The sequence below is a fragment of the Canis aureus genome, chromosome 28 (assembly GCF_053574225.1).
Source record: "Canis aureus isolate CA01 chromosome 28, VMU_Caureus_v.1.0, whole genome shotgun sequence".
Taxonomy (NCBI): domain Eukaryota; kingdom Metazoa; phylum Chordata; class Mammalia; order Carnivora; family Canidae; genus Canis; species Canis aureus.
The window spans coordinates 26,702,331-26,728,984 of record NC_135638.1 but is presented as its reverse complement, the minus strand read 5'-3'; the positions used below and the strand labels follow the sequence as shown (position 1 = coordinate 26,728,984).

General features: G+C 37.9%; 1 protein-coding gene across 26 annotated transcripts in view; it reads right to left on the bottom strand.

The window, feature by feature from the left end:
- Positions 1 to 26,654, bottom strand: part of LOC144300571 (uncharacterized) — a 227,658-nt gene that overhangs the window by 153,168 nt on the left and 47,836 nt on the right. For 10 of the 26 annotated variants that reach the window (XR_013367287.1, XR_013367284.1, XR_013367285.1 and 7 more), the window contains 3 exons: positions 18,791 to 18,954; positions 4,381 to 4,451; positions 3,006 to 3,097 (listed from right to left, as the gene is read on the bottom strand). Coding sequence is in view for 13 of the 26 variants with exons in the window: in XM_077876789.1 (XP_077732915.1) it covers positions 3,006 to 3,077 (72 nt within the window). In the remaining 13 variants the exon portion in view is untranslated. Of the gene's footprint in view, positions 1 to 38; positions 589 to 3,005; positions 3,098 to 4,380; positions 4,452 to 4,790; positions 4,836 to 6,953; positions 6,981 to 18,790; positions 18,955 to 26,654 lie in introns of those variants that run through there. The other 16 variants (XR_013367291.1, XR_013367292.1, XM_077876799.1 and 13 more) reach the window with 13 other exon arrangements.

Sequence of the window (26,654 nt, the reverse complement as noted above, 5' to 3'; positions counted from 1 at the left end):
CTGACAAGTGACACCTACAAAATGAACAGCTCTCCAACTTAAATTGTTTAACTGTAGCCTGATCAGTTTTATTATCTTGCTAATCCGGATATCAGCCGTTTCATCAGAATGGAAGATATGCATATCATGAATTATTTTGACACGGGGACCTTTTAATTTTTGCCAGCAATATTTCACTGCCCCAATCAGGGCCCGCAGTCACTGGTGCCGTTCGCCTCCTGGGATGTCAGAGGACAGCGCACTCCTGACAGCACCAAATCATCCGGGAGCTGGAACGAGCCATTGCTGCAATTATTATTGTCTTCCATAGTCATGCATTTCATTACAGTGCAGGCAGCCGGGGCCTTGGGGTTCAGGGCAGCCTTCTTCAGGAATCTCTGCCATTTTATGGGCTTGCTGAGCTCTGAGGTGTGATTTCCCTTTTCTTTCCTCTTAGTAGACAAGGCGAGGTGAATTCCTAATAAAAACAAAACATGGTCGGCACTATGGGAAGACCATGCTCAGTACAGGACATTAAGCAGCGGTGAGGCAGCTTGAATGGCCCACTTGAAGTTTATGAAAGTGGTGGTTAATCAGCAATACAGTTTGCTACAGAGAGAAATAAAGAACAGTTTATCCTGGGTAAAAAAATTCTCCTTTCCAAATTGCAAAGTGCTAAGAATGCTTTCTTAAAGAAAACTCCCTTTTCCCTGGGCTGTGTTTCTTAATTTCTCTCTCCCCTGCTGACCATTTTCTTCTTTTGAATTTCCATCCTAAGAGGAGCCAGCCCCACTCCAAGCCTGGACCGCATGGTCTGCATCACCGACCTGTGCTTTGGCATTGTGCCATCATCTGCCCTGAACAGCCCCTGGAAGCGCACTGTTATCTTTACTCTAAAGCAATTATAGATCCTGTTGCTCATTGAAATACAGAGCACCTTCTTTATAAGTACCCGTGGGAGAAAGTTTTTTCTAGTCTCACAAACAACTGATCCATGTTTACCTCAAGGGCACTGTGAATTATATAATTTATTATGTTTCCTTTCTTAAGAAGACTGCTAGAAACCTCAAAACTAAATTTGCTATTCCTCAAAATATTAAACATAGAACTACCATATGATCCAGCAATTCCACTCTGGGTATACATCCAAAAGAATTGAGAGCAAGGACTCAAACAGATATTTGTTCACCCACGTTCATAGCAGTACTATTCATAACAGCCAAGAGGTGGAAGCAACCCAAGTGTCCATTGATGGATGAATGAATAAACAAAGTGTGGCATACACATACAATAGAATGTTATTCAGCCTTGAAAAGGAAGGAAATTCTCACACATGCTGCAACATGGATGAACCTTGGCGACATATGCTAAGTGAAGTAAGCCAGTCACAAAAGGACACAAATACCATATGATTCCACTTCCATAAGATATCTAAATTAGTCAAATTCACAGAGAAAAGTAGAATGGTATTTACCAGGGTGTGGAAAGAGAGAGAAATGAGAAGTTATTGTTTAATGAGAACAGAGTTTCATTTGGGGATGATGAAAAAGTTTTGGATGTGGATGGCAGCTATGGTTGCAGAACAATGTGAATATCCTTAGTGTCACTGAACTACACACTTAAGAATAGTTAAAATAGTAAATCTATGGTGTGTATATTCCACAATTTTTTAAAAAATTGATTTTGCAGCCAATCTCTAGCAAATGTATAAAATCCCATAGAATGCATACTTATCTCATTATTGCCTCTCTTTATTCTTCCTATGCCTACATTACCTGTGCTTTATTTTCCTCACTGACTCTTTTAAAATATTATTTTATTGTTGTGTGTTAGTTTTTATAGTACGATGACTTAAAATTTTTTTGGCAGAACAAGGAAGGATTTCCATATTAAAGTACACTCAGTCTGGCAAGACAAAGCTGTTGGTGATTATGTCCCAGAGGAAGAGTGAGAAATACATATTCCTGAAATCCATTAGTGACACTGAGATTAGAAGGGAAACTTCTGAAAGAGAAGACTTTCTTCTCACCCCTCCTTGAGTTGGGGGGACCCCTCCTTCCCCAGTGCCACCAGAAGACTGTACAGAGCTCCTCTGGGCCCTTTCACCCAGCCCTGGTATCAGTGTGCATCATTTCTCTCCCCGACTCCCAGTCAGCCTCATGGGCATTCTATCTGTGTACTCTCACAGGGCCCCACGCTCAGAAGGGTATGTGGCTTCATGTTCTACTGCCAAATGGTGAATTTCAGGAAAGAGCTCTGAATTTTCATTTTGGACCTCACAAATCCTGCAAATTCAGAAGTTAAGTTGGTCTTACATCCACTAGACAGTGAGCACCTCAAGGGAAAGAAACCCATCTTACTTTTCTTTGCATCACCAGTCCCAACCCCAGTGCCTGATAGGCAAGTCCACAGGAGACAGTCAATAAACATTGTTGCACAAACAATGATGGAAACTATAGGAAGCCCTTGGTTTCATGGGACTAAATGTTCCTTCTTCATAATTGTATATGAAACTCCCTCCATTTAAAAAGCCTGCAAACACAGGAAGGACAGGCTGCATGGAGGAAAAGGAAGGTTTAAGGATGTGACCAAGAATATAGAAGACACCATGTCCCTTGGTCTTTCCTAGGCTGGAATCCATATGTGGAATTCACCTTTGATGTGAGGGATGGGCTATGTGTTGCACCCAGAGCACGAGTGGTTGTACCCCAAGCTCTGGCCCCTTCAAGAGACAACCTCGCATAGATTCATCTCATATTGACACTTTCTTAAACTCTCCAGAGATGTGATTTTCACAGCTTCCCTAGATAACACGACTTAGCCATCCCATTATTCTTCACCATTTCCCTGGGACATAAGGCTTTAATAGCTCTCCATTTAACAATACAGAAATGCAGAGAAAGGGAACAGAGCTAGAAGAAAATCCTAAGGAAAGGAGAGAGAAAGCTAAGCAAGGAATACAGACATGCAGACAGGCAGAAATAAAAACAGCCATAGTGGATCATGGCTCATGACTCACAGCTCACCTCAGGAGAGAGGCCTTTACCATATCCAACTTCCAGAGAAGGTTGTTCAGAAAGCTGAGGCTTCCAGATCATTTATTTTAATTTCCCAGAACCTAAGAAAATATAAAAAATTTTCAACCAAAGAATGGCCATTTAGGAACTTCGAAATCTGTCATATACTTTCTATCCACGTGAGAATCAGGGGCAAGACTAAATCAAAGACATTGATTTGAGGCAGGAAAGGAGAAACATGGAAAATTGAGTGTGTGAAGGGTGAAGAGGGGATTCGAGAGGAAATGGCGTCCAGGGCAGCATTTTCTAATGTGCAGACTTTCCCTAAGCCATCCCCCACCCACATGCTCACTCGGTTCCTAACAGCATCTCCATCAATTAAGATTCTATGAGACTGGCAGGCTCCAAGAGCAACAGTACCAACCACATATTCACTATTCCACTGGCAAGGCGAACAATTCCGAATATTAAAAGTAAAGCAACACGTTCTTCCATGTCTTTTGTATACAGACAGCTGAAGCTGCGTGAAAGTTTGGCACCAAAAGGCCAAGTACCATATTTTCAGCCACCCACACGCCAAACCCCATAATAACTACAGACTCTAGATGTGAGATTTTCAGACATTTGCAGTGAAGGAAAAACTAATAGTCATGTTTCTTCATGTGCTTCCTTTCCTAACAGGGCAGTTTCTCAACTTTAAAACCTCGTCAATGTAAGCTAAGGAGAACAAAGGGTGCTGCGGAGATATTTTCACCAGATGTCAAATGGTGCTTATTTATTTAAACAGAAAACCCCACTTTGTACATTTGGTTCATTCAGTGGTATGTGCTCTGTAACAAGTATTTTTTATGAGTAAAAAGCTGCCACCAGTGTGCTTAAGTTACAATAGGGCTTCAGAGAAGTCTGTTAGCTGAGACTAAATATTGCTCTTTTTTGCTTTTGGTTGAAATGTAAATTCGACAGTAGCCCTCCCTCTATAATAGGAGAAACATCATTGCTTAAAGTCAGACCAGGACTAATACTTCGTTCTCCTTCTGCAGTTAAACCTAGAAACAAAGATGTTCAGTTCACTGTGCTTTTTAAAGTATGTATCCATGCTACAGAGCATTGATTTTTTCAAATATTAACAACAGGAAGCATATCGATTCCCTCCCATGTGAATATTCTGGTTCTTGGGACCTGAATGAACCATCAGAACCTACAGGTGAGAGCTTGTGTTGCCCACTCCATGAAGATAATAAAGTGGGCAATCCAGCACTCCTCTGAGCCTCTGCAAATAAGGAGAATGTTAACTTGTTCTGTAAATAAAGGGCCAGCATGTCCCTCATTCTGCCAGATAGAAAATGTAATTTTAGGTCACACCCCAGTCAAGGAATGTCTCTACCTGTCATAGATGAAGTGTTTCAGATATCCCTCCTATCAACAAGGTGAGAGACAGTTGGACAAAGATCACACCTGGCAAAGATTTGAAAAATACAAAGAAGTTTCAGAGATAAGCAAATACATGAGGAACGTATTCACATATTATCAAGTAATCAAATTCTACAGAGCATAGTGAAGAGTGCCAACCCCCCTTAGAAATACAATGGATAAAGAGCATTTATAAGAACTTTGAACAAGTATGAAAAGGATCTGAGTATTTTCTGGTGCCTTCAAATATCTGGTATAAGAAGTAATCTCACAGCACAGAAGGGTCTGAAGCACAAATAAAAGGGAGAATTTAGGAAAGGGTCAACTACACTTGGACAATAGAAGGAGAGCCCTGGCTGACTTTGAACAAAGATATTCACTTACTTACATTTGCTGAAGGGTTTCCATGAGTTCCTTGATGAGGAGAAACTGACAGATTAAAGCGGCATTACTGTGTGTATGTGTTATATATCATAATATATATATATTAGGTGTATAACATCTAGTACATGATAGAGTATCCATATAGGATAATATAGTGTGCGTTATTTATTTATTTATTTATTTTTAAAAGATTTTATTTATTTATTCATGAGACAGAGAGAGAGAGAGAGAGAGAGGCAGAGACACAGGCAGAGGGAGAAGCAGGCTCCATGCAGGGAGCCCAACATGTGACTCAATCCTGGGTCTCCAGGATCACACACCGAGGCTGAAGGCAGTGCTAAACCACTGAGCCACCTGGGCTGCCCCATAATTTTATTTAATATTACTTTTTAGTAAAGGGTACATAGTTCTCATCTCCTGCTCTGCCTTATCCATTTTTTATCTTTTTTTTTCAAACCCACGGTTAAATAATCCATTCAACTTTGTGTTATACTCAGAAATCTAGATAAACAGGGCCAAAATAATATTGTAGTGAAGACTTAAGACTTATTAAATATCATTTATCAGGTATCTATTGATGGACTATTATAGATATCCACTGGCGATGTGACATTTCATACAGAATGCTAACTTAACTTCCTTCTCCATCAGTATGGTGGCTCACCTACATGTCCTATAAAACACCTGGAAATATAGACTTTCTTTTTAATTCTCTTAAATGAATATCTGGTATCACTAAAAAAAAAAAAAAAAAAGTAGGCAAAGTCTCTGGGGGCCAAAAATGGAGGAAACTGAAAACCAGAGTGATGAGCCATCTCTGAGTTTTTTACTGCACTGGAAACATTCATTATTCATCCAACACAAGGCTGTGTTTTAATGGCCACATAAGGATAGGACACATAGCCTTGCCTAAATGTAGGGAGTTAGAGTAGAGTCCCTTTATAATCAGAAATTTCCAAAAATTTCAGAGAGGATGTGAGGGAAATCTTGCTACATCTGTCATCTCATTGATTGCCAGGATTGATTCAGCAGATCTGGCTCACTAGGCAGGTGTCCCAGCCCTCCCTCACCTTGTGTTACCCCCAAGCTGAGGCTGGGTCAAAGAGGATAACTTTCCTCAATGGAAAAGAACCACTCTTGGGTCAAACATATTACGAATAGCTGCTAGAACCTCCAAACAAGCTCTGAAGGTCCATTTGTTGAGAACATAGATTTCCAAGACTCCAGGTACAAGCAAATGAGGCACTGCCTATGGCAGTTTACCTTTCTTTAAAAAAAAAATGCTTTTCAAAGAAAGAAGAAACAAAAAATATCAAATCTCCAACTTTTTTTGAGCCACTCAGGGATCCCCAAATCTCCAACTTTTTTTTTTAAGATTTTACTTATTTATTCATAAAAGACACAGAGGAGAGAGAGAGGCAGAGACACAGGCAGAGGGAGATGCAGGCTCCATGCAGGGAACCCAACATGGAATTCGATCCCAGGACTCCAGGATCATGCCCTGGGCCAAAGGCAAGTGCTAAACTGCTGAAGCCACCCAGGGATTCCCAAATCTCCAACTTTTAATAGTAAATATGATATATTTTCAATCCCAATCTATAGGTCAGGTTTAAAAAACCAAAAAACAGAGGCATCTAGGTGGGTCAGTCACTTTAGCCTCTGACTCTAGACTTCGGCTCAGGTCATGATTTCAGGGTCCTGGAATTCAGCCCTGCATTGGGCTCTGCACTCAGTGGGAAGTCTGCTTGAGATTCACTCTTTCCCTCTCTCTCTCTGCCCCTCCCCTTGCTCTCCTTCTCTCTCTCTCTCTCTCTCTCAAATAAGTGAATAAACCTTTTTAAAAAAAAAAAATAGGGGCACCTGTGTAGTTCAGCAGGTTGGGCAACCAACTTTCAGTTTCGGTTCAAGTCATGACCTCATGGGTCATGGCATCAAGCCCTGCATGGGACTCTGCACTTAGCGGAGAGTCTGCATAAAGGATTCTCTCTCTCTGCCACTTCCCCTACATACTCATGTGGTCTTGCTCTCTCTCTCTAAAATAAACAAATAAATCTTTAAAAAATAAATAAAAAAACAATGCCAGATCTTATATTGGAGAATATGGAAGATACAGGCCTGTATCTTTGTCCAGAAATTTGAGATATCAACATAAAAAAGCAGTACCTGACTAGTAATTCTCCTCTGGAACACCTAAAAGAACCAAACATAAAATCTCCCTTAACAGCTACAGCCTCAATCCAGTCAATCAAAGGTCACATGATAACTCTATGTATCATATTTTGAGGAAATGCCAAACTGTTTTTCAAAGTGACTACAAAATTTTACATTCCCACCAGCAATGCCTGTAAGTGCCAATTTCTCCACACCCTTGCCAACATTTATTATCGTGTATCTTGCTTTAGCAGTCCTAGTGGTGTAAACTGGTATGACACTGTGGCTTTATCCATTCTCTAATGGCTAAAGACATGGAGCATCTTTTATGTACTTATTGGTCCTTTGTATATCTCCTGTGGATAAATGTCTACTTGAATCATTGGCTCATTTTTAAATTGAACTATATGTATGGTTTTGTTTTTCATTTGTAGAAGTTCTTTATGAACACAAGTCTAATCAAATGTATTACGTACACATCTTCCTCCATTTTATGGATTATATTTTCACTTTTCTAATAATGTCTATTGGAGTACAAACGGTTTTGAATTTTAAGTAGATTTTGCTTTTTAGAACAATTTTAGGTTTGCAACAAAATAGACTAGAAGCTACAGAGATTTCCCATCTTGACCCACTCATGCATGGCCTCCTCCATGATTAACATCCTCCCATCTGAGTGGTACATTTGTTACAATTGATGAACTTAAAATGACACCATTATCACCCTAAATCCATAGTCTACATTATACTAGTTTACATTATCCATTCACTGTTGGTGGTGTACATTTTACCAATTTGAACAAACACAGAGTAACATGTATTCACCATCACAGTAACATACAGAGTAATTTTGCTCCCCTAAAAATTCTCAGTGCTCCAACTGTTCATCTTTCCTTCCCTTTAAACCCTGGCAACCACTGATCTTTTTACTGTCTCCATAGTTTTCCCTTTTCCAGAACATCATACAGTTGGAATCATACAACATATAGTCTTTCCAGATTGGCTTCTTTCACTTAGTAGTATGCATTTAAGTTTCCTCCATGTCTTTTCATGGCTTGATAGCTCATTTCTTTTTAATGTTGAATAAGAGTCCACTGTCTGAAAGAAAAAAAAAAGTCCACTGTCTGCTTATACCAGTTTGCTTACCTATTCACCTACTGAAGGGCATCTTGATTGCTTCAAGTTTTGACAATTATGATTACAACTGCTATAAACATCCATGCTCAGATTTTTGTGAGGGATGACAGATAGATAGATATAGATATTTTAGTGAAAATTAATGAATTGCTAGCACATGCAATAACAAAGATGAATCTCAAGAGCATAGTGCTAAGTGAAAAGAACTGAAGAAAAATACAAAAGTATGATTCCATTCTCATAAAGCTCAAAAATATTTAAAACTAAATAATATCTTATTTAGGGATATAAATACATGTAAGAAGATATAAATAAAAGCAATGAAATGCTAATCAGAAAATTCATGACAATAAGAATCTCTGAATGAGAAAAGGCATGTAGGGATTTCAAAGTTGACAGTGAAGTCCTTTGGGGAATGTGGGGTTGTGGGGTGTATGTACCTTCTATCCCTTTTTGTATGTGTGTGTGTGTGTGTGTGTGTGTGTGTGTAGCAGCCCATCTTACCTGAAGGAATTTTATATATATAGTATATATATATGTGTATATATATATATAATTATTATTTATTGAGCATTAGAGGAAAACTACCTCACTGCAATAAGGAGATGTTATGACAACCATCACTGGTGTGAAATAAAGCATTACTAATCCATCAGCTTTATTCTTTATATTTAAAGTGTTTCATGATTTTATTAGAACATATCTTTATGTGAACTTCTCAAAACTGATTTTGCCAAAACTCTGTGAATCTTCTGGTTTCTCAGTTTTAGATCATTTTAAAAAGTGGAAGGAGGCAGAGAATAGTAGCAGACTCATCTATAACAAGCTGCTGCAAATTGTATTCTTGATAATATTCTTTCTTTATATCCTTTGCCTCAAACTTTCTACACTTAAAAACATTTTATGGTTATATTTTACAGCTTCCAGATGAAGGTTAAAGGCAGCTGTGGAGAGATTAGACCTAGAGAGAACATAACAATGAGTTTGGATGTATGAAAGGAACTGTTTGCCATTCTTTGGTAATCTGTCAAGAAGAATATTGGAAAGGAGCTAATAATGATAAATGGCATTAAACTACATTCTGTTTAAGTCAGAGCCCCATTCATGTGCCACAGTTTAAGAATGGTTCTGGAATTAGAGGTCACGCAAAATTCTTCTATAGATTATTTTCTTCCTTTCCAGAATTTTCCATGATGAAATAATCTCCTTGTCCTTTGATGTCTCAAGTAGTCCTGGCATAATGGACAAAATTGTGAGCATTCCAGTGGATAACACCAAGAGAGCCAGCCCACTGTACTAGAAGTACATAGCCTTTGTGGCAACCTGGCAGTAGCATCCTATACCTCCACGTAACCATCTGTATGTTCTTGGGAAACTGGTGCAATCTCTCCTTGCATTGGTTTTCTAATTTCAAAATGTGAGAAATTATCATAGAGTTATTCTGAAGGGTTAAATGAGTCAATATACAAAGCACCAAATCATACCAGATGCTTTAAAAAGTTGTTGCATTCTCCAACCATTCTTTTTGCCGTGGAAATGGAGTCCTATGCCCCAATGCTGTGAGCATGTTTAGAACTGGCCAAGAGTTAGAATTTGAGGTTGTTAAAGAAGGATTATTAATATAGCAGGGATTCCTAAGTTCCTATTCTTACTGCCTCTGATTATTCTATTTCTTTAAAAATGCTTTATGAGTATTTCAGACAGTTTTCTGTTGAATGAGGTTTATAATACAATCAACTTTACATTTATCTTAAAACTCTTGTAAGAAGCTAGAAATAAAGTCTGAGTATGATTGAGATTATAAATAAATTAATAATAAAACAAAACCACTGGAAACAATTGTGAAATCCCAGAGATTAAGAAAATTTGTTTGACTTTTACCTACACATTTAAAAAAATATTTAGAAGATGTTTGGACTTCTTTTTAATTTTGTGTAAAACACAAATAATATTTTGACAATCTGGAAAACAAAGAACTATCTGCTCTTTTAAAAATTTTATGTTGCTAAATATAGATAACATTTTGACAAACTGAAAAAGAACTATTTTAAGCCTGGTTTCAAGAGGCTTGATCATAATTAGCTGGTGTTTATTAGCGTCCCCTGAGTGCATGGGTTTTCATTTGCCTTTGAAGAATATTAAATAACATGAAAATATTAATTCTTGCCCTCTAAGGGTTTACATTCTAGGATATCTCATTCATTTGGGAGAAAATAATTTTTTCATTTTGAAAACAGCAGGCAGATGGTTTAATCCATTGGGTTTAGTTTCAAACAAACAAACAAAAACATTTTTTGAGGTGTAGAAAAACTAAGTGAAACAGATAAAAACATGTCAAGAGTTTTACATTTAATTTGGCTGTATGGAAACATTCAATATTAAGTGTTAAATATGCATAATATTAACACATTTATTCTAAGTCATCAATTTAACATTCTTCTCCAGTTTCCAGGAGATTCCATTGAATTCAGCCAGTATTTTTCTATTACCTATAATGTGCCTGGTTGCTATACAGAAATTCTATCATCATTAGTTCACTTACCTGGTTGCTATGCAGAAATTCTATCATCATTAGTTCACTTACCAATGTTGAACCTACCATGTGCCACATACAATTCTACATCCTGGACACAAGAGGCTTTCTATATATTCATTCAATATCAGTGCTATTGAACTATTTTCTAAATCTCCTAACATCAGTAAAGATGCAAGGAACTTTGCAATGTGTTTTGTCTGACATTTTCACTTTACAGTGAAGAATACTGAGGCAATGTCAGAATGTGTATTATATGCACAGGAAAGCCCGTCACAAGTATCCAGAATTATTTGAAGGCAGCCATGAAGTTAAGATGGAGATCAACATTATCACACAAATTCCACTCATAACTTTATTTGCTAGACTAAAGAAATTTCACAGAAGTTAGGATTTGGAATTAATTGATATGTACTACATACTTACTACTCTTAGGAAACCTTCTAACTGTGCAATAAAATAACAAAGAATGCCCTTGGAAAGATGGATTCTAAAGCAGAAGAAAGAAGGATACACCCTGAAAAAGAACCTCTGAATGAATATCCCATCTTTTCCTTTGCCCAACTCTGGTCAAGTTTGTCCACAGAAGCCAGACATAATTTTTGAAAATGCAAATCTCTTTATATCCCTTACTTGCATTCACGGTTTCTCAATGCACTGCAATATAATATGTGATGTTAGCTGTGAAAGTTAATTCTATGTGTCATCTTGACTGGACTGTAGGGTACTCAGCTATTTGGTTAAACATTATTCTCGGAGTGTTTGTGAAAGTGATTCCAGATGATATTAATATTTTAATTGGTAGACTGAGATAAGCAGATTGGCCTCCTCAATGTGGGTGGGCATCACTCAATCCACTGATGGCCTGAATAGAACAAAAATGTGGAGGAGGGAAGAATGCTTTCTTTTCTCTCTCTTTCACTCTGTCTCTGTCTCTGTGTGTCTCTCTCTCTATGTCCCGGCCTCATCTGGGACACTGATCTTCTACTGTCTTCCAGCTGGTACTTACACCATCAGTACTTCTGATTCTGAGGCCTTCAGATTCAAACTGAACCAAACCATCAGTTTTCTGGGTCTCTAGTTTGCAGTTGGCAGATTATGGGACTTCTCAGCCTCCATAATTTTGTGAGCCAATTCCTTATAATAAATCTCTCTACACACACACATGTGTGTGTGTATTAAGGTAAGGTTATATATATATATATATCTTATTTGTGTGTATATATGTACACAAATTATATATATATTATATTATTTTTTTCTTCTTTTAAATAGGCTCCATGCCCAGGATAGAGCCCAATGTGAGGCTCAAACTCACAACCCTGATATCAAGACTTGAGCTGATGCAAACACTCAACTGATTGAGCGCCTATATATATAAATATTTAAATATATTTTTTAATATATATTTAACATATATATGCTTTATTAGTTCTGTTTCTCTACAGAACCCTAATACAACAGCCTGAGTTTCTGCATGATCAGACTACCGCCTGCCTCATAAGCCTCACATCACCTCTCGCTCTTAGAGCTCAGACACATTGACCTTTCTTTTTTAAGATTTTATTTAATTATCCATGATAAACACAGAGAGAGGGAGAGGGAGAGGGGGAGAGCAAGAGAGAGAGAGAGAAAGAGAGAGAGAGAGAGAGAGAGAGAGAGAGAGAGGCAGAGACACAGGCAGAGGGAGACGCAGGATCCATGCAGAGAGCCTGACACGGGACTCGATCCCAGGACTCAGGATCGTGCCCTGGGCCAAAGGCAGGAGCCAAACCTCTGAGCCGCCCAGGGATCCCCTGACCTTCTTTTTGATTCTCAGACTTTTCAGGAGGCCCAGTACCTTTTCCACTCAGGACTTAATCATATGCTGTCCCCTCCTCTGAGTACATATATGTGTGTTCCCTCCTAAGGACATATTTGTATACTCTAACTTTTCTCTGGAATATTCTTCCCTTCAACCTATGTTTGGCTAATTGCAAACCATCTCACAGATTTCAGTTTAAATGCTGATTTCTGAGGAAACTCTCCTATCCCCAAACTAAATTAGTACCCCCAACCCTTTTTTAAGGTTGAGTTTTACCGTCCATAAATTACACCTCAGTAGGTGACTTTTAAAAATTTTTATTTTAACTACTCAGTACTCCTCAGGACAAGCACATTCCTTAATTCCCCACCACCTATCACCCTTCCCTCACCTGCCTCCCCTCTGATAAACATCAGTTTGTTCTCCATAGTTAAGAGTCTGTTTCTTGATTTGTCTCTTTTTTTTTCTATTGTTCATTTCTTTTGTTTCCTAAATTCTACATATGAGTGAAATCATATGGTATCTGTCTTCCTCTGACTGACTTATTTCTCTTAGCATTACACTCTCTAGCTCTACTCATGTCATTGCAAATGGAAAATGAGGATGTGGACAAAAAGGATGTCTTGTGCACTGTCGGTGGGAATGCAAACTGGTGTAGCCGTTGTGGAAAACAGTATGGAGCTTCCTCAAAAAGTTAAAAATAGAATTATGTTACAGTCCAGTAATCACACTACTAGGTATATACTCAAAGTATTCAAAAACACAAATTCAAATGGATACATACACCCTGATGTTTATAGCAGCATTATCTACAATAGTCAAGCAGGGAAGCAGCCCAGGTATTCACCAATTGATGAGTGGATAAAAAGATGTGATATAATGGAACATTAGCCATAAAAAAGCATGAAACCAACACCTGTTTCTTGTGTTTTTGATTTTAGTCATTTTGGTAAGTATGAGGTGACATCTCATTGTGGTTTTGATTTGCATTTCCCTCATGATAAGTGATGATGAGCATCTATTCATGTGTTTCTTGGCCATCCAGATATCTTTTTTGGAGAAGTATCCGGTCATGTCTTCTGCCCATTTTTAAATTGGATTATTTGGTTTTTGGGTGTTGAGTTTTATAACTTTTTTATATTTTTTCAATACTAACCCTTTATCAAATATGTCATTTGCAAATATGTTCTCCCATTCCATAGGTTGGCTTTTAGTTTTGTTGATTATTTCCTTCACTGTGCAGAAGCTTTTTATTTTGATGTAGTCCCAACAGTTCATTCTTGCTTTTCTTTTCCGTTGCCATAGCCAATGTCAGAGAAATTACTGCCTGTGCTCTCTTCTGGGATTTTTATGGTTTCAGGTCTCACATTTAGTTCTTTAATTAATCCACTTTGAATTTTTTTTGTGTATATAGTGTAAGAAAGTGGTCGAGTTTCATTCTTTTGCATGTTGCTATCTAGTTTTCCCAACACCATTTGTTGAAGAGAGATTAGTCCTCCCTTTTATATGCTCCCAAGGCCCTGGTATTGCTCTTACATAGACTTTTTCACAATTATGATTCAGTAATTAGAGATGACTCTTCAATAAGGTGGAGGTTAAGGGCACTGACCCCCATACACAGTCAAAAATCCATGTATACCTTTTGACTCCCCAAAACTTAAATACCAATAGCCTACTGTTGACCAGAAGCCTATTGATAACAGTTGACTAATGCATATTTTGTATGTTATGTATTATATACCTTATTCTTACAATAAAGCAAGCTAGAGAAAAAAACATTATTAGGAAAATCATTAGGCAGAGAAAATATATTTACAGTACTATAGTGTATTTATGGAGGAAAATCAACCTTTAAGTGGACCTGCACAGTTCAAACCCATGTTGTGCAAGGACCATATTGTTGGGACTACATGTTATTTGTTTATTGTCTGCTTCTTCTGTTAAATTGTAAGGACTAAAAAAAAATTGTAAGGACTATGAAAACTGGAACTAGTTTTACTATACAGGTTGGGTCCATGTTTTGCCTTTTTACAACTATATCCACATCACTGAACACAGTGTCTGGTGTATAAGAATAAACACTTAATGTATACATAAGTCAGTAAGTGAATGAATGAATGAACATGATCCTCGAGCTGGATCTATCATTTATTAGTATCTCAGAGTCACTTATTTGTGGTCAAAGTAGACTTTTCATCAGCAAATATGAATTGAGGATACCTGTGTAACCTTTGTAATATGGTTTGTAATTCTATTACTTAGCATGTTGCCTGGTACATAATAAGGGTTTTGTAATTTTATTTATTTATTCATGAAAGACACAGAGACAGCGAGGCAGAGACACAGGCAGAGGGAGAAGCAGGCTCCATGCAGGGATCCCGATCTGGGACTCCATCCCAGGACTCGGGGATTATGCCCTGAGCCAAAGGCAGATGCTCAACCACTGAGCTACACAGGCGTCCCAGGTTGTATAAATGTTGAATGATGGATGGATGATGGAAGGATGAAAAAAAAATCCAGTAATTAGGTTTGTCTATAATTAAATTTATCTGTTCTTTTGTATAAGCATCATCATCCACATCAAATCATCTAAGCAAATATGAATAGATTTGAGAAAGTGCAGAGATTAAAAGAAGAAAACAAAAGGGAAAAAAAAAGACTCATGTTTCTCCTGAGCTCTCAAAGTCTTAAGTCTGTAATACATATGTGACACTTATAACTGTTAGTTACCTTTATATATGTGTATGGTTTATCACTCCAACCACATTATAAGCTTCTTAAGATCTAATAACATATCTTATATTGCCCTATATCATCCCCTCAACTTCTGCAGCAGCTGGCACAGCACCTAGCCTATAAGAGGTACTCAATAAACATTTACTGAATGTAGCATGACATAGTGTTGCTATATGCTGATGGGCCAGAATATTTATTCTCATGTGCCATAAATAAGTGCTAATTTTGTCTCCCTGAGCCTTACCCAACCTTTATCCTAAAGTTCCAGTCTCCGATTGCCAAAATGATGCTTTTATTATCTAGGTTGCACACACCAGACATAAAGACAGATAAAGAAGAGATAAAAGTTGTTGGCTCAGAGCTCAAGGTATAAAAGTCTACATTAGACTGGCAATTGTAACAATGTTTAAAACAGTAAGTTAAAAATAGTCATTGTCACTAATGACAAATTTTCTGATAAGGAAATAAAGACATTGATCCCATTTACAAAGCATCAAAAAACAATAAAATACCTAGGAATAAGTTTAAATAAAAAGATGAAAAATCTCTATTCTAAAAACTACTATACATTGATTTAAAAAAATCAAAGAAGACACAAATAAATGGAAAGATATTCTGTGTTCATGAATCATAAATATTTATATCATTAAAATGTCAATACTGCTAAAAGCCACCTATAGATTTAATGCCCATCAGGATTTCAATGACATTTTTTACAAAGTTAAAAAAAAAAACCTCCCAAAATGTACATGAAACCATAAAATTCCCTGAATAGCCAAAACAATCCTGAGAAAAAAGAATAAAGGCAAGAGGCACCACACTTCCTGATTTCAAGCCATACGATAAAGCTATAGTTCTCAAAATAGCATAGTACCAGCATAAAAACAAATAGACCAATGGAACCAAACTGAGAGCCCAGAAATAAAGCCAAGTATACAGTCAACTAATATTTAACAAGGGAGTCAAAAATATCCAATGGAGAAAAGACAGTTGTTTCAAAAAGTGGTGGTGGGGATAACTGGATTTCACACGTCAAGAATGAAACTGAACCCAAAGCTTTACACCACTCACAAAAATTAACTTGAAATGGATTAGAGACTTACATATAAGACCCGAAACCATGAAACACCTAAAAGAAAACATAGGAACAAATCTCTTTGACATGGATCTTGGTAATGATTTTTGGATATGACACCTAAAGCACAAGCAACAAAATAAAAAAATAAATAAATGGAACTACATCAAACTAAAAAGCTCTATACAAAAAAAAAAAATCAACAAAATGAAAAGAAAACCTGTAGAATAGAAATTTTTGCAAACCATATGTCTGATAAGAGGTTAATATCCAAAGTATGTTAAAATTCATACAACTCAATAGCAAAAAACAAACAAAAACAAATAACCCTGTTTAAAAATAAGCAAAAGAAAAAAAATAAAATAAAAATAAAAATGAGCAAAAGACTGGAATAGACATTTCTCCAGACAATATATGAAAGGCCAACAAGTACATGAAAAGATTCTTAACATCTTTAGTCATTAGAGAAATGTAAACTAAAACCACAATGAGATATCACCCTACCCTGTTAAAATGGCCATGATCAAAAAGGCAGGAGAGGAAAAATTCTGGCATGGATGTGAAGAAAATGGAACATTTGTGTGCTATTGGTGGGAATCTAAATTGGTGCAGCCACTATGGAAACAGTATAGAGGATCCTCAAATACCTGAAAATGTAACTACCAGATGATCCTGTAATTCTACTTCTGAGAGTATATCCAGAGGAAATGAAAATACTAAGTGGATATGATATGTGCACCCTCACATTCATAACAGGATTATTTACAATAGCCAAGACATGGTAGCAACTTAAGTGTCAACATACAGATGGATAAGGAAGTTGTGGTATATATATAAGGGAATATTATTCAACCATAAAAAGCAAAGAAATTCTACTATTTGCAACAACATGTATGGACCTTGAAGGCATTATGCTAAGTGAAATAAGACAAAGGAAGACAAATACTCTATCACTTATGTGTAAAATCATTAAAAGAAAAATCACAGAAAAAGACCTGTGGTTACCAAACATGGAGGACAGAGAGGGAATTGTAGGAAGTTTGTGGTCAAAACATACAAATTTCCAGTTATAAGATAAATAACTATTAGGGATGTAATGTACAGCAGGATGACTATAATCAGCACTTTTGAATGATATATAGATAAGAGAGTAAATCTTGAGTTTTCATCACAAGAAAATCTTATCTTTTTTTCTTTTTTTCTATCTGTATGAGAAGATAGATGTTAGCTGAACCTATTGCAATCATTTCACAACATCTGTAAATCAGACTATCATGCTGTATGCCTTAAATTTATACATTGATGTATGTCAGTTTTTTCTTAATAAAACTGGAAAATGGCCATTGTGAGTTTTTTAGGATAATTATAATTTAGCTATTTTGTGCTAATAATCTAGAAAAAGATTAAAATGCACTTTCTGAAAGAAAAGACATCTAAAAGAGATTTCTGTATTTCTGATAAGTTGCTAAAATCCCAAAGAATATAAGATCATGCTCTCATATGTATAAATAATATTTTGTTAGTTGTTAAAAATTCTCATAGAAAAGTAAAGAATTAAAGAACTAGATCCTATTAGGACTAAGTACTTGCAAAAAAAGAGATGGGGGGAGGAAAGGAAAAAAGGAAGGAAGGAAGAAGAGGGAGGAAATGAGCAGGGAGAGAAGGAAGGACAGGTGGGCCTAAGTCAAGAAAATGGACATGATTCTCAAACTTTGCCAGGCCATACTCTGATTACCTCTCAGCACTGACTGAGCAGCCCCTCACCTATAGGTTCAGTCCTTTTTTTTTTTTTTAAGATTTTATTTATTTATGAAAGACACAGAGAGAGAGAGAGACTGAGGCAGAGACACAGGCAGAGGGAGAAGCAGGCTCCATGCAGGGAGCCTGACGTGGGACTTGATCCCAGGTCTCCAGGATCAGGCCCTGAGCTGAAGGTGGTCTAAACCACTGAGCCACCCAGGCTCCCCAGTCCCATTGGATTTTTGACCCAACTCTGTACACCTGCACAAAGTTGGATTAGCCAGTGGACTAATAATCTCCCTGTACCTAGGCATGAGATGGTAACACCCCACTAGGGGAGCATGCACCCGTATACATGTACCTTCATTTACATGTAAATTACACACAAGTTATATACATCATAAGACATACATAGAAGGGTGAATTTTTAGAGAATGAGGATAAAAATATATATAAATGACAGTGCTAGTACATCCCTTCTTTCCTCCAATGGATCACATGCACAGTCTCCAGGATGAATATTCCCAGCTTGGAGATGTCTGGTGGAAGCTCCTCCTGGAAGCCCCAGTTGTGGTTTACTCATCTGTGTGACTGTCCTTCTGTCTTTTTTAATTTACTCTCAGGTTCCCTTCTCCTTCCACCATGAGCAGGCACCCTCATCTGAATCCCAATCCACTCATCTGGACCCCTGAAACTCTGATTTATTTGGTTTCAAATCTTTTCCTCCTGGGAGCTTGACTCTTCTCTTTAAGCCTCACCCACTGGGATCAGGGATTTGATCTGCAAACATACGGAACACCTACAACCACAACGGTGCCACTCACCTGGCTCAATCACTGGCTCTACCTCAAAACGCTTGCTGTTGTATCAAATCCTTCAGGACACTTGGGTACTATAATGCTGCTCCTCAGGAAGTAAGATGGAAGTTGTTCGAATAAAGCAACCATTCAGTGTACACCTGGTGACAATAGATACTTTTTCTTTACTCCTGTGTCACATAAAACACAAGCAGGGATATGTCAATCTGACAGACTATAGCAGCACAAATCAGAGTGTTTATTATAATACATGTCTAATATATCTTTGGTGTCAGTTGTATTGACTTTCCTATTAATCATTAGCATACTAATTAAATAAAAATTCATTTATTACCACATTTTAGATTAGATTGGCTTTTTCCCCCTTTATGCCATCTGGTGTGTCTTCTTCCAGTACAGTCTCTTTCAAATATGCAATCTCAGGGTTATAAAACTCTCTGAAAATGTAATAACCAATACCACAGTTAAACAAATGCCTTCAAAGGACAAGAGAATTGCTTTGTTGAGCCTTCTGATATCAGTGACATAAGTCAGCTGTGAGTCTGATATCAACAATTAACTCAGCATCTTCAAAGCCACAGGATTCTCTAAAATGAAGAGTAAAGGACTGAAATTTTGGCTTCAGCTCTTCTTCTCACTCTAAAATCCTGATACTCTTGAAATTCTCATAGCTGACTAAGTTAACCAATTATCAAAGGAGAAAATATAAGAAGACTTAAGAAAACTTTTGTTCCAAAAGTACTATGTAGTAGGGATCATGGATGTTTAAATTTAGTTATCTAACAAGAAATACTGCAATAAAAAATAAAGGCAAAAAATAAAAATCCTCTTATGTCTACATATAAAAGGAGTAACTGTAGAACAGTTCTAAAACCAAAAACAAAACACAAGATAACTATCACTAAATTGTCGCAAAAGAGCATTGAGAATGAAAATTTAACATTGAGAAGGAAAATATAATCATATTTTTTAAAGATTTTATTTGTTTATTCCTGAGAGACACACACAGAGAGAGAAGCATAGACACAGGCAGAGAGAGAAGCAGAGTCCATGCAGGGAGCCCGATGCGGGACTTGATCCCAGGACTCCAGGATCACACCCTGAGCCGAAGGCAGATGCTCAACCACTGAGCCACTCAGGCATCCCAATATAATAATATTTAACAATTACTTTATATCTCACCTTAAACTTGATTAGCCAGAAAAATATTAGAAAAAAATCCAAGGTTAGATAAAAGCATAATCAGGAAAAGTAAAAAAAAGAAAAAAGAAAAGAAAAGAAATACTCACCAGCACTGCATCATTTCAATATAGAATATTTCATTGTTAGAGAACATTACTGGAGGCAAAACCACTTCCAGTTTGATTATTATGTTTTTCAATTTTAGAACTTCTAGTTCACTCTTTCAAATTTGAAATATAGGTCTTTATGTTTCCAGTTTCCTCATGAAATATTTAAGGCTGAGTTTTACCTCCATAAGCATAATAAACATGGTTTGTGTTGGTCTGCCTCTGGTAATTCTACTCAGCAGATGTCCCATGGATCTGTTTCAGTGGTCTCTTAGTCATCTTTTCTTGTCTCTCTCTGTTACCTTTAACAGTGTAGTGGACATCATAGTTGGAAAAAAAATGTCTTAAAGTTATGAGGCTGAGGATGACCTTTGTCCTCCTCTAAGAGAAGATTTTCATTTGCTTCTGCTAGGAGCTCAAGTTGCATTGACCATCTAGGCTCCATTTGATGAAACTTCAAGGTTTGAAGTTTTGGGGCCCATGGATGCCTAGAAGCTGCTTGGAATCCATGCAAGAGTTGCTTTATGTCTGATTCACTCTCATTCCTAGGGTGCAGCCTTTTGGTCCCCCATCCACAACTGGTGTTCCCATGGACCCCCATTCTTGGTATCACTGAACTCTAGTTTAGGGTCCCCCATACTCTGAGGGTATCACAGTCAGTACTTATCCTTTCAGCCACCTGTTCTAGGTTGGCAAATGTTGCCTACCACGCAAAAGTGATCTCAATGCCAGGCTCATGTTCTGTATTACTGTCTTCTCGCAGGTCTTGGCAAGGTAGTTCTTTACTATTTCGTCAGGTCTTAGGGGCTTTTTTGAAGATTTTTAAATATTTTATCAAGCTCTTTGAGTCAATGTCAGTAGGAGTGTTGGCCCAAATTATCTAGTCCATCATTAAAGGGGGCAGTAATTGTAAATGGGATTGACTCCTTAATTTCTCTTTCTTCAGTCTCATTGTTAGTGTATAGAAATGCCACTGATTTCTGGGCATTGATTTTGTATCCTGCCACGCTACCAAATTGCTGTATGAGTTCTAGCAATCTTGGGGTGGAGGCTTTTGGGTTTTCTATGCAGAGTATCATGTCATCAGCGAAGAGGGAGAGCTTGACTTCTTCTTTGCCAATTTGAATGCCTTTAATGTGTTTTTGTTGTCTGATTGCTGAGGCTAGGACTTCCAGTACTATGTTGAATAGCAGTGGTGAGAGTGGACATCCCTGTCTTGTCCTGATCTTAGGGGAAAGGCTCCCAGTGCTTCCCCATTGAGAATGATATTTGCTGTGGGCTTTTCGTAGATGGCTTTTAAGATGTTGAGGAATGTTCCCTCTATCCCTACACTCTGAAGAGTTTTGATCAGGAATGGATGCTGTATTTTGTCAAATGCTTTCTCTGCATCTAATGAGAGGATCATATGGTTCTTGGTTTTTCTCTTGCTGATATGATGAATCACATTGATTGTTTTACGGGTGTTGAACCAGCCTTGTGTCCCGGGGATAAATCCTACTTGGTCATGGTGAATAATTTTCTTAATGTACTGTTGGATCCTATTGGCCAGTATCTTGTTGAGAATTTTTGCATCCATGTTCATCAGGGATATTGGATTGCACCCAAAAGCATAAGATACCTAGGAATAAACCTAACCAAAGATGTAAAGGATCTATACCCTAAAAACTATAGAACACTTCTGAAAGAAATTGAGGAAGACACAAAGAGATGGAAAAATATTCCATGCTCATGGATTGGCAGAATTAATATTGTGAAAATTAATATTGCACGTTTAATGCAATCCCTATCAAAATACCATGGACTTTCTTCAGAGAGTTAGAACAAATTATTTTAAGATTTGTGTGGAATCAGAAAAGACCCCGAATAGCCAGGGGAATTTTAAAAAAGAAAACCATAGCTGGGGGCATCACAATGCCAGATTTCAGGTTGTACTACAAAGCTGTGGTCAACAAGACAGTGTGGTACTGGCACAAAAACAGACACAAATCAATGGAACAGAATAGAGAACCCAGAAGTGGACCCTGAACTTTATGGTCAACTAATACTCGATAAAGGAGGAAAGACTATCCACTGGAAGAAAGACAGTCTCTTCAATAAATGGTGCTGGGAAAATTGGACATCCACATGCAGAAGAATGAAACTAGACCACTCTCTTGCACCATACACAAAGATAAACTCAAAATGGATGAAAGATCTAAATGTGAGACAAGATTCCATCAAAATCCTAGAGGAGAACACAGGCAACACCCTTTTTGAACTCAGCCACAGTAACTTCTTGCAAGATACATCCACAAAGGCAAGAGAAACAAAAGCAAAAATGAACTATTGGGACTTCATCAAGATAAGAAGCTTTTGCACAGCAAAAGATACAGTCAACAAAACTAAAAGACAACCTACAGAATGGGAGAAGATATTTGCAAATGACGTATCAGATAAAGGGCTAGTTTCCAAGATCTATAAAGAACTTATTAAACTCAACACCAAAGAAACAAACAATCCAATCATGAAATGGGCAAAAGACATGAAGAGAAATCTCACAGAGGAAGACATAGACATGGCCAACATGCACATGAGAAAATGCTCTGCATCACTTGCCATCAGGGAAATACAAATCAAAACCACAATGAGATACCACCTCACACCAGTGAGAATGGGGAAAATTAACAAGGCAGGAAACCACAAATGCTGGAGAGGATGCGGAGAAAAGGGAACCCTCTTGCACTGTAGGTGGGAATGTGAACTGGTGCAGCCACTCTGGAAAACTGTGTGGAGGTTCCTCAAAGAGTTAAAAATAGACCTGCCCTACAACCTTGCAATTGCACTGTTGGGAATTTTCCCCAAAGATTCAGATGCAATGAAATGCCGGGACACCTGCACCCCGATGTTTATAGCAGCAATGGCTACAATAGCCAAACTGTGGAAGGAGCCTCGGTGTCCATCGAAAGATGAATGGATAAAGAAGATGTGGTTTATGTATACAATGGAATATTACTCAGCCATTAGAAATGACAAATACCCACCATTTGCTTCAACGTGGATGGAACTGGAGGGTATTATGCTGAGTTAAATAAGTCAATCGGAGAAGGACAAACATTATATGTTCTCATTCATTTGGGGGATATAAATAATAGTGAAAGGGAATAGAAGGGAAGGGAGAAGAAATGTGTGGGAAATATCAGAAAAGGAGACACAACATAAAGACTCCTAACTTTGGGAAACGAACTAGGGGTGGTGGAAGGGGAGGAGGGCGGGGGGTGGGGGTGAATGGGTGACGGGCACTGAAGGGGGCACTTGATGGGATGAGCACTGGTTGTTATTCTGCATGTTGGTAAATTGAACACCAATAAAAAATTTATTATTAAAAAAAGAGACAGATTACAAAAGCTTAAATAAAAAGGTAAATTACATGAAATAATATATTAGCATATAATATTGGAAGGTGGTACATATTATGGAAAACAGTAAAGCTGAACAGATCTGTAGAGTCAGGACAGGAAGAAGAGTTACAGCTTTCTTCAAAGTAGCCAGAGTAGGCTTCATTGAAAAGATGAAATGTTAGCAAAAACTTACAGGTGGTGAGGGAGTTTCTATGTGTATATCTAGGGGCAGAGGGAACATCCAGCAGAAAGACCCTAAGCTAAGCTTGTGTCCATCCTGATCATGGAACATCAGAAAATCCATATGGCTATAGTGGAGTGAGAGAAAGACAAGAAAAGGATGAGTTATGAGATATCATGGAGGTGAGTGAGGTAGAGTTGGCCACAGGGCCTTAGGGCCAATGTGTGAACTTCAGCCATAGGGAGCACTTCACTGGGCAGAGATGAGGTTTGACCATTCTGGCTGGGGTGCTGGAAATGGGTGGAAAGAAAAACTGGGGACCAGTTAGGAGCCCACTGCAGTAACACAGAAAACAGATTATATTATATTGTCTCAATATAACTCTGGGCATAGAGTTTTTAATTTTTTAATGTGACATCAATGACATTTTGACAGATGTGGAATATGAGAAAGAGAGAGAGAGAGAGAGAGAGAATACTATGTTTTCCAAGATTTTTGGCCTGAGCCACCAGAAAGATGGAATTGCCATCCACAGAGAAGGGGAAGGCAATGTGTAGAACAGCCTAGCAGAAAGTTAGAAATGTAGTTTGCATTGCATTTGACATATCTACTAGACAATGGAGAAAGACACTCAAGTCAGATATTCCAGTCAGAAGATAGGGGTGGGAAATCCAAAATGGATATATAAGTTTGAGACTCTTAAGCTTATATTTAAAGCCATGAGACTTAATGAGATTCCCAAGGGAACAAAAATAGAATAATAAAAGATGTCAAGGACTGAGCACTCAAACATTAAGAGGTCCCAATATCATTCATAACATTGATTTTAGAGCAATAAAAGGAAAAGCTGAGTGGTGGGCAAAAGAGAACAGTTTGAGGACAACAGAAGAGAAAACATGAATCAAGAAAACACAGGAAATGTGGCCAAAAAACATTTACCTTCCTAACCGCTCCTTGCCAGATACTTTACCTCTTTCCATGCAGCTTTTTTATTTTCTTGGGAGTTAGAAGTAGACGTCATTTCAGCTATTCAGGCTGGGACTATTAGTATACCACACTTCAGAAATTTTTTATAACCAATAGGAGATTTTCAGAATCAGCAGGTAGAGAAGAGAGAGAAAGTAAGTTCTTCTGCAGACATCACAGTCATTGTAAAATCAGCCCTGCACAAAACTGTTACCGAGCTGAACTTATCTCCAACATCACTTCAGTTCCCTTTCTCTATACCCTTTTCCATCCAGTAACTCTGATCCTCAATCACAGCAGTTACACAGCATCCTCAAACTGAGGTCGGCCTAGTGCTTCTGAAGCCCGAAACTTCTTTTTTATTTTTATTTTTTTTATTTATGATAGTCACACAGACTGTGTGAGAGAGAGAGAGGCAGAGACACAGGCAGAGGGAGAAGCAGGCTCCATGCACCGGGAGCCCGACGTGGACGTGGGACTCGATCCTGGGTCTCCAGGAACGCGCCGGGCCAAAGGCAGGCGCCAAACCGCTGCGCCACCCAGGGATCCCCTGAAGCCCGAAACTTCTAACACATGACTCCTCTTCAAAAAACTTCTCTATTTCCTGTCTGAGGATGTGGCAGCCTTATACTGTGCTAGCAAACAAAGGTGTTATTATTTGATAGTGATTCATTGGACAATTTCCCTTCTAAACATTTACACTTAAAAGCTCCTTTCAAAAAAAAAAAAAAAAAAAAAAAACCCAAACTGACTAAAGTGAATGAAGTAGGGCACTTTTTGGAACAGTGAGAACATAGAAATGTAAGGAGGGGCAAGCACAGTCCCACCTCAAGAGGTCCTGGTCTAACCCGTTCATGAAGAATGCTACTTACTGCCCTGGCCAACAGAGGCTGGGCAGTCTCCCTATTTAGAATATCTGAGGGTCATTTTAACTTGGAATTTCCTATGGGCAAAATAAGACTATTTGATAGGCACTGAGCTTGCACTATGAAATAATGTATCTACTGTAGATTAGCAGTTAATGTAGACATTTAATTCCTAGAAGTATTAGGTTAAACCATGTGAATGGCCTTTCTGTAGGTCAAAAATAATCACATATTGGCCTTTTCATTTGATCCAACCCAGTACACACATGGATTTATTTAAAACACAGGGCAGCCCAGGTGACTCAGTGGTTTAGCGCCGCCTTCAGCCCGGGGCCTGATCCTAGAGACACCGGATCGAGTCCCACATCGGGCTCCCTGCATGGAGCCTGCTTCTCCCTCTGCCGGTGTCTCTGCCTCTCTCTCTCTCTCTCTCTCTGTGTGTGTGTCTCTCGTGAATAAATAAATAAAATCTTAAAAAATAAATAAAACAAGACATAACTATTTTGTGGTTTTGTTAAAATCTACCCATTTCTTTTATCATTTGTGACTGCATAAAATTTTTGTCCTTAACAAAATCTACCTATTTCTCTTACTGTTCGTGAGTGAATTATCATAGGAGACATGTATCTCCTTGTGAATGAATCCAGCCAAATGTTCTCTATTAAATGCCTTCTGCCACTAATATAGCAGGGGGTCTTAGAGTTCATTATTATTTAATAGACTGTCAGACTCTTAAAATCCCATTGGACCTTTTCAAGCCCATTTCACAGAAGCAATTAATGTTCTCCTCTTAGCAGCAATAAACTTAACCTATATATTTAGGTCCCTTCCTTAGTTCAAATATAACATAAATAAATCTTAAGCTCAACAGCATAATTTTGTCCCTTGACTACAAGGATATTTGCCTTATGGGTTCCTGTAGTATGTTTTCCTGAAGGGGGAAAGCACTGAGTCTATATCTCAGCTGTATTCCTTAGCAGCCATATGACTTCGGTACAATCTCTTGTTAGAAACCCCAGCTAGATGTTCATTGTATCTGTTTTTTCTTCTTTCTGGAACCACATAAGTATCAGGTTCCCTTGAAATTTGGTGGGTCTTTGTCCAGGAAATATGAGTGAAAGTGATGTGTGTCACCCCCAGATGCAGCAGTTAAAAAGAAGCACTCGTCCTCCACACATTGACTAATCTCAG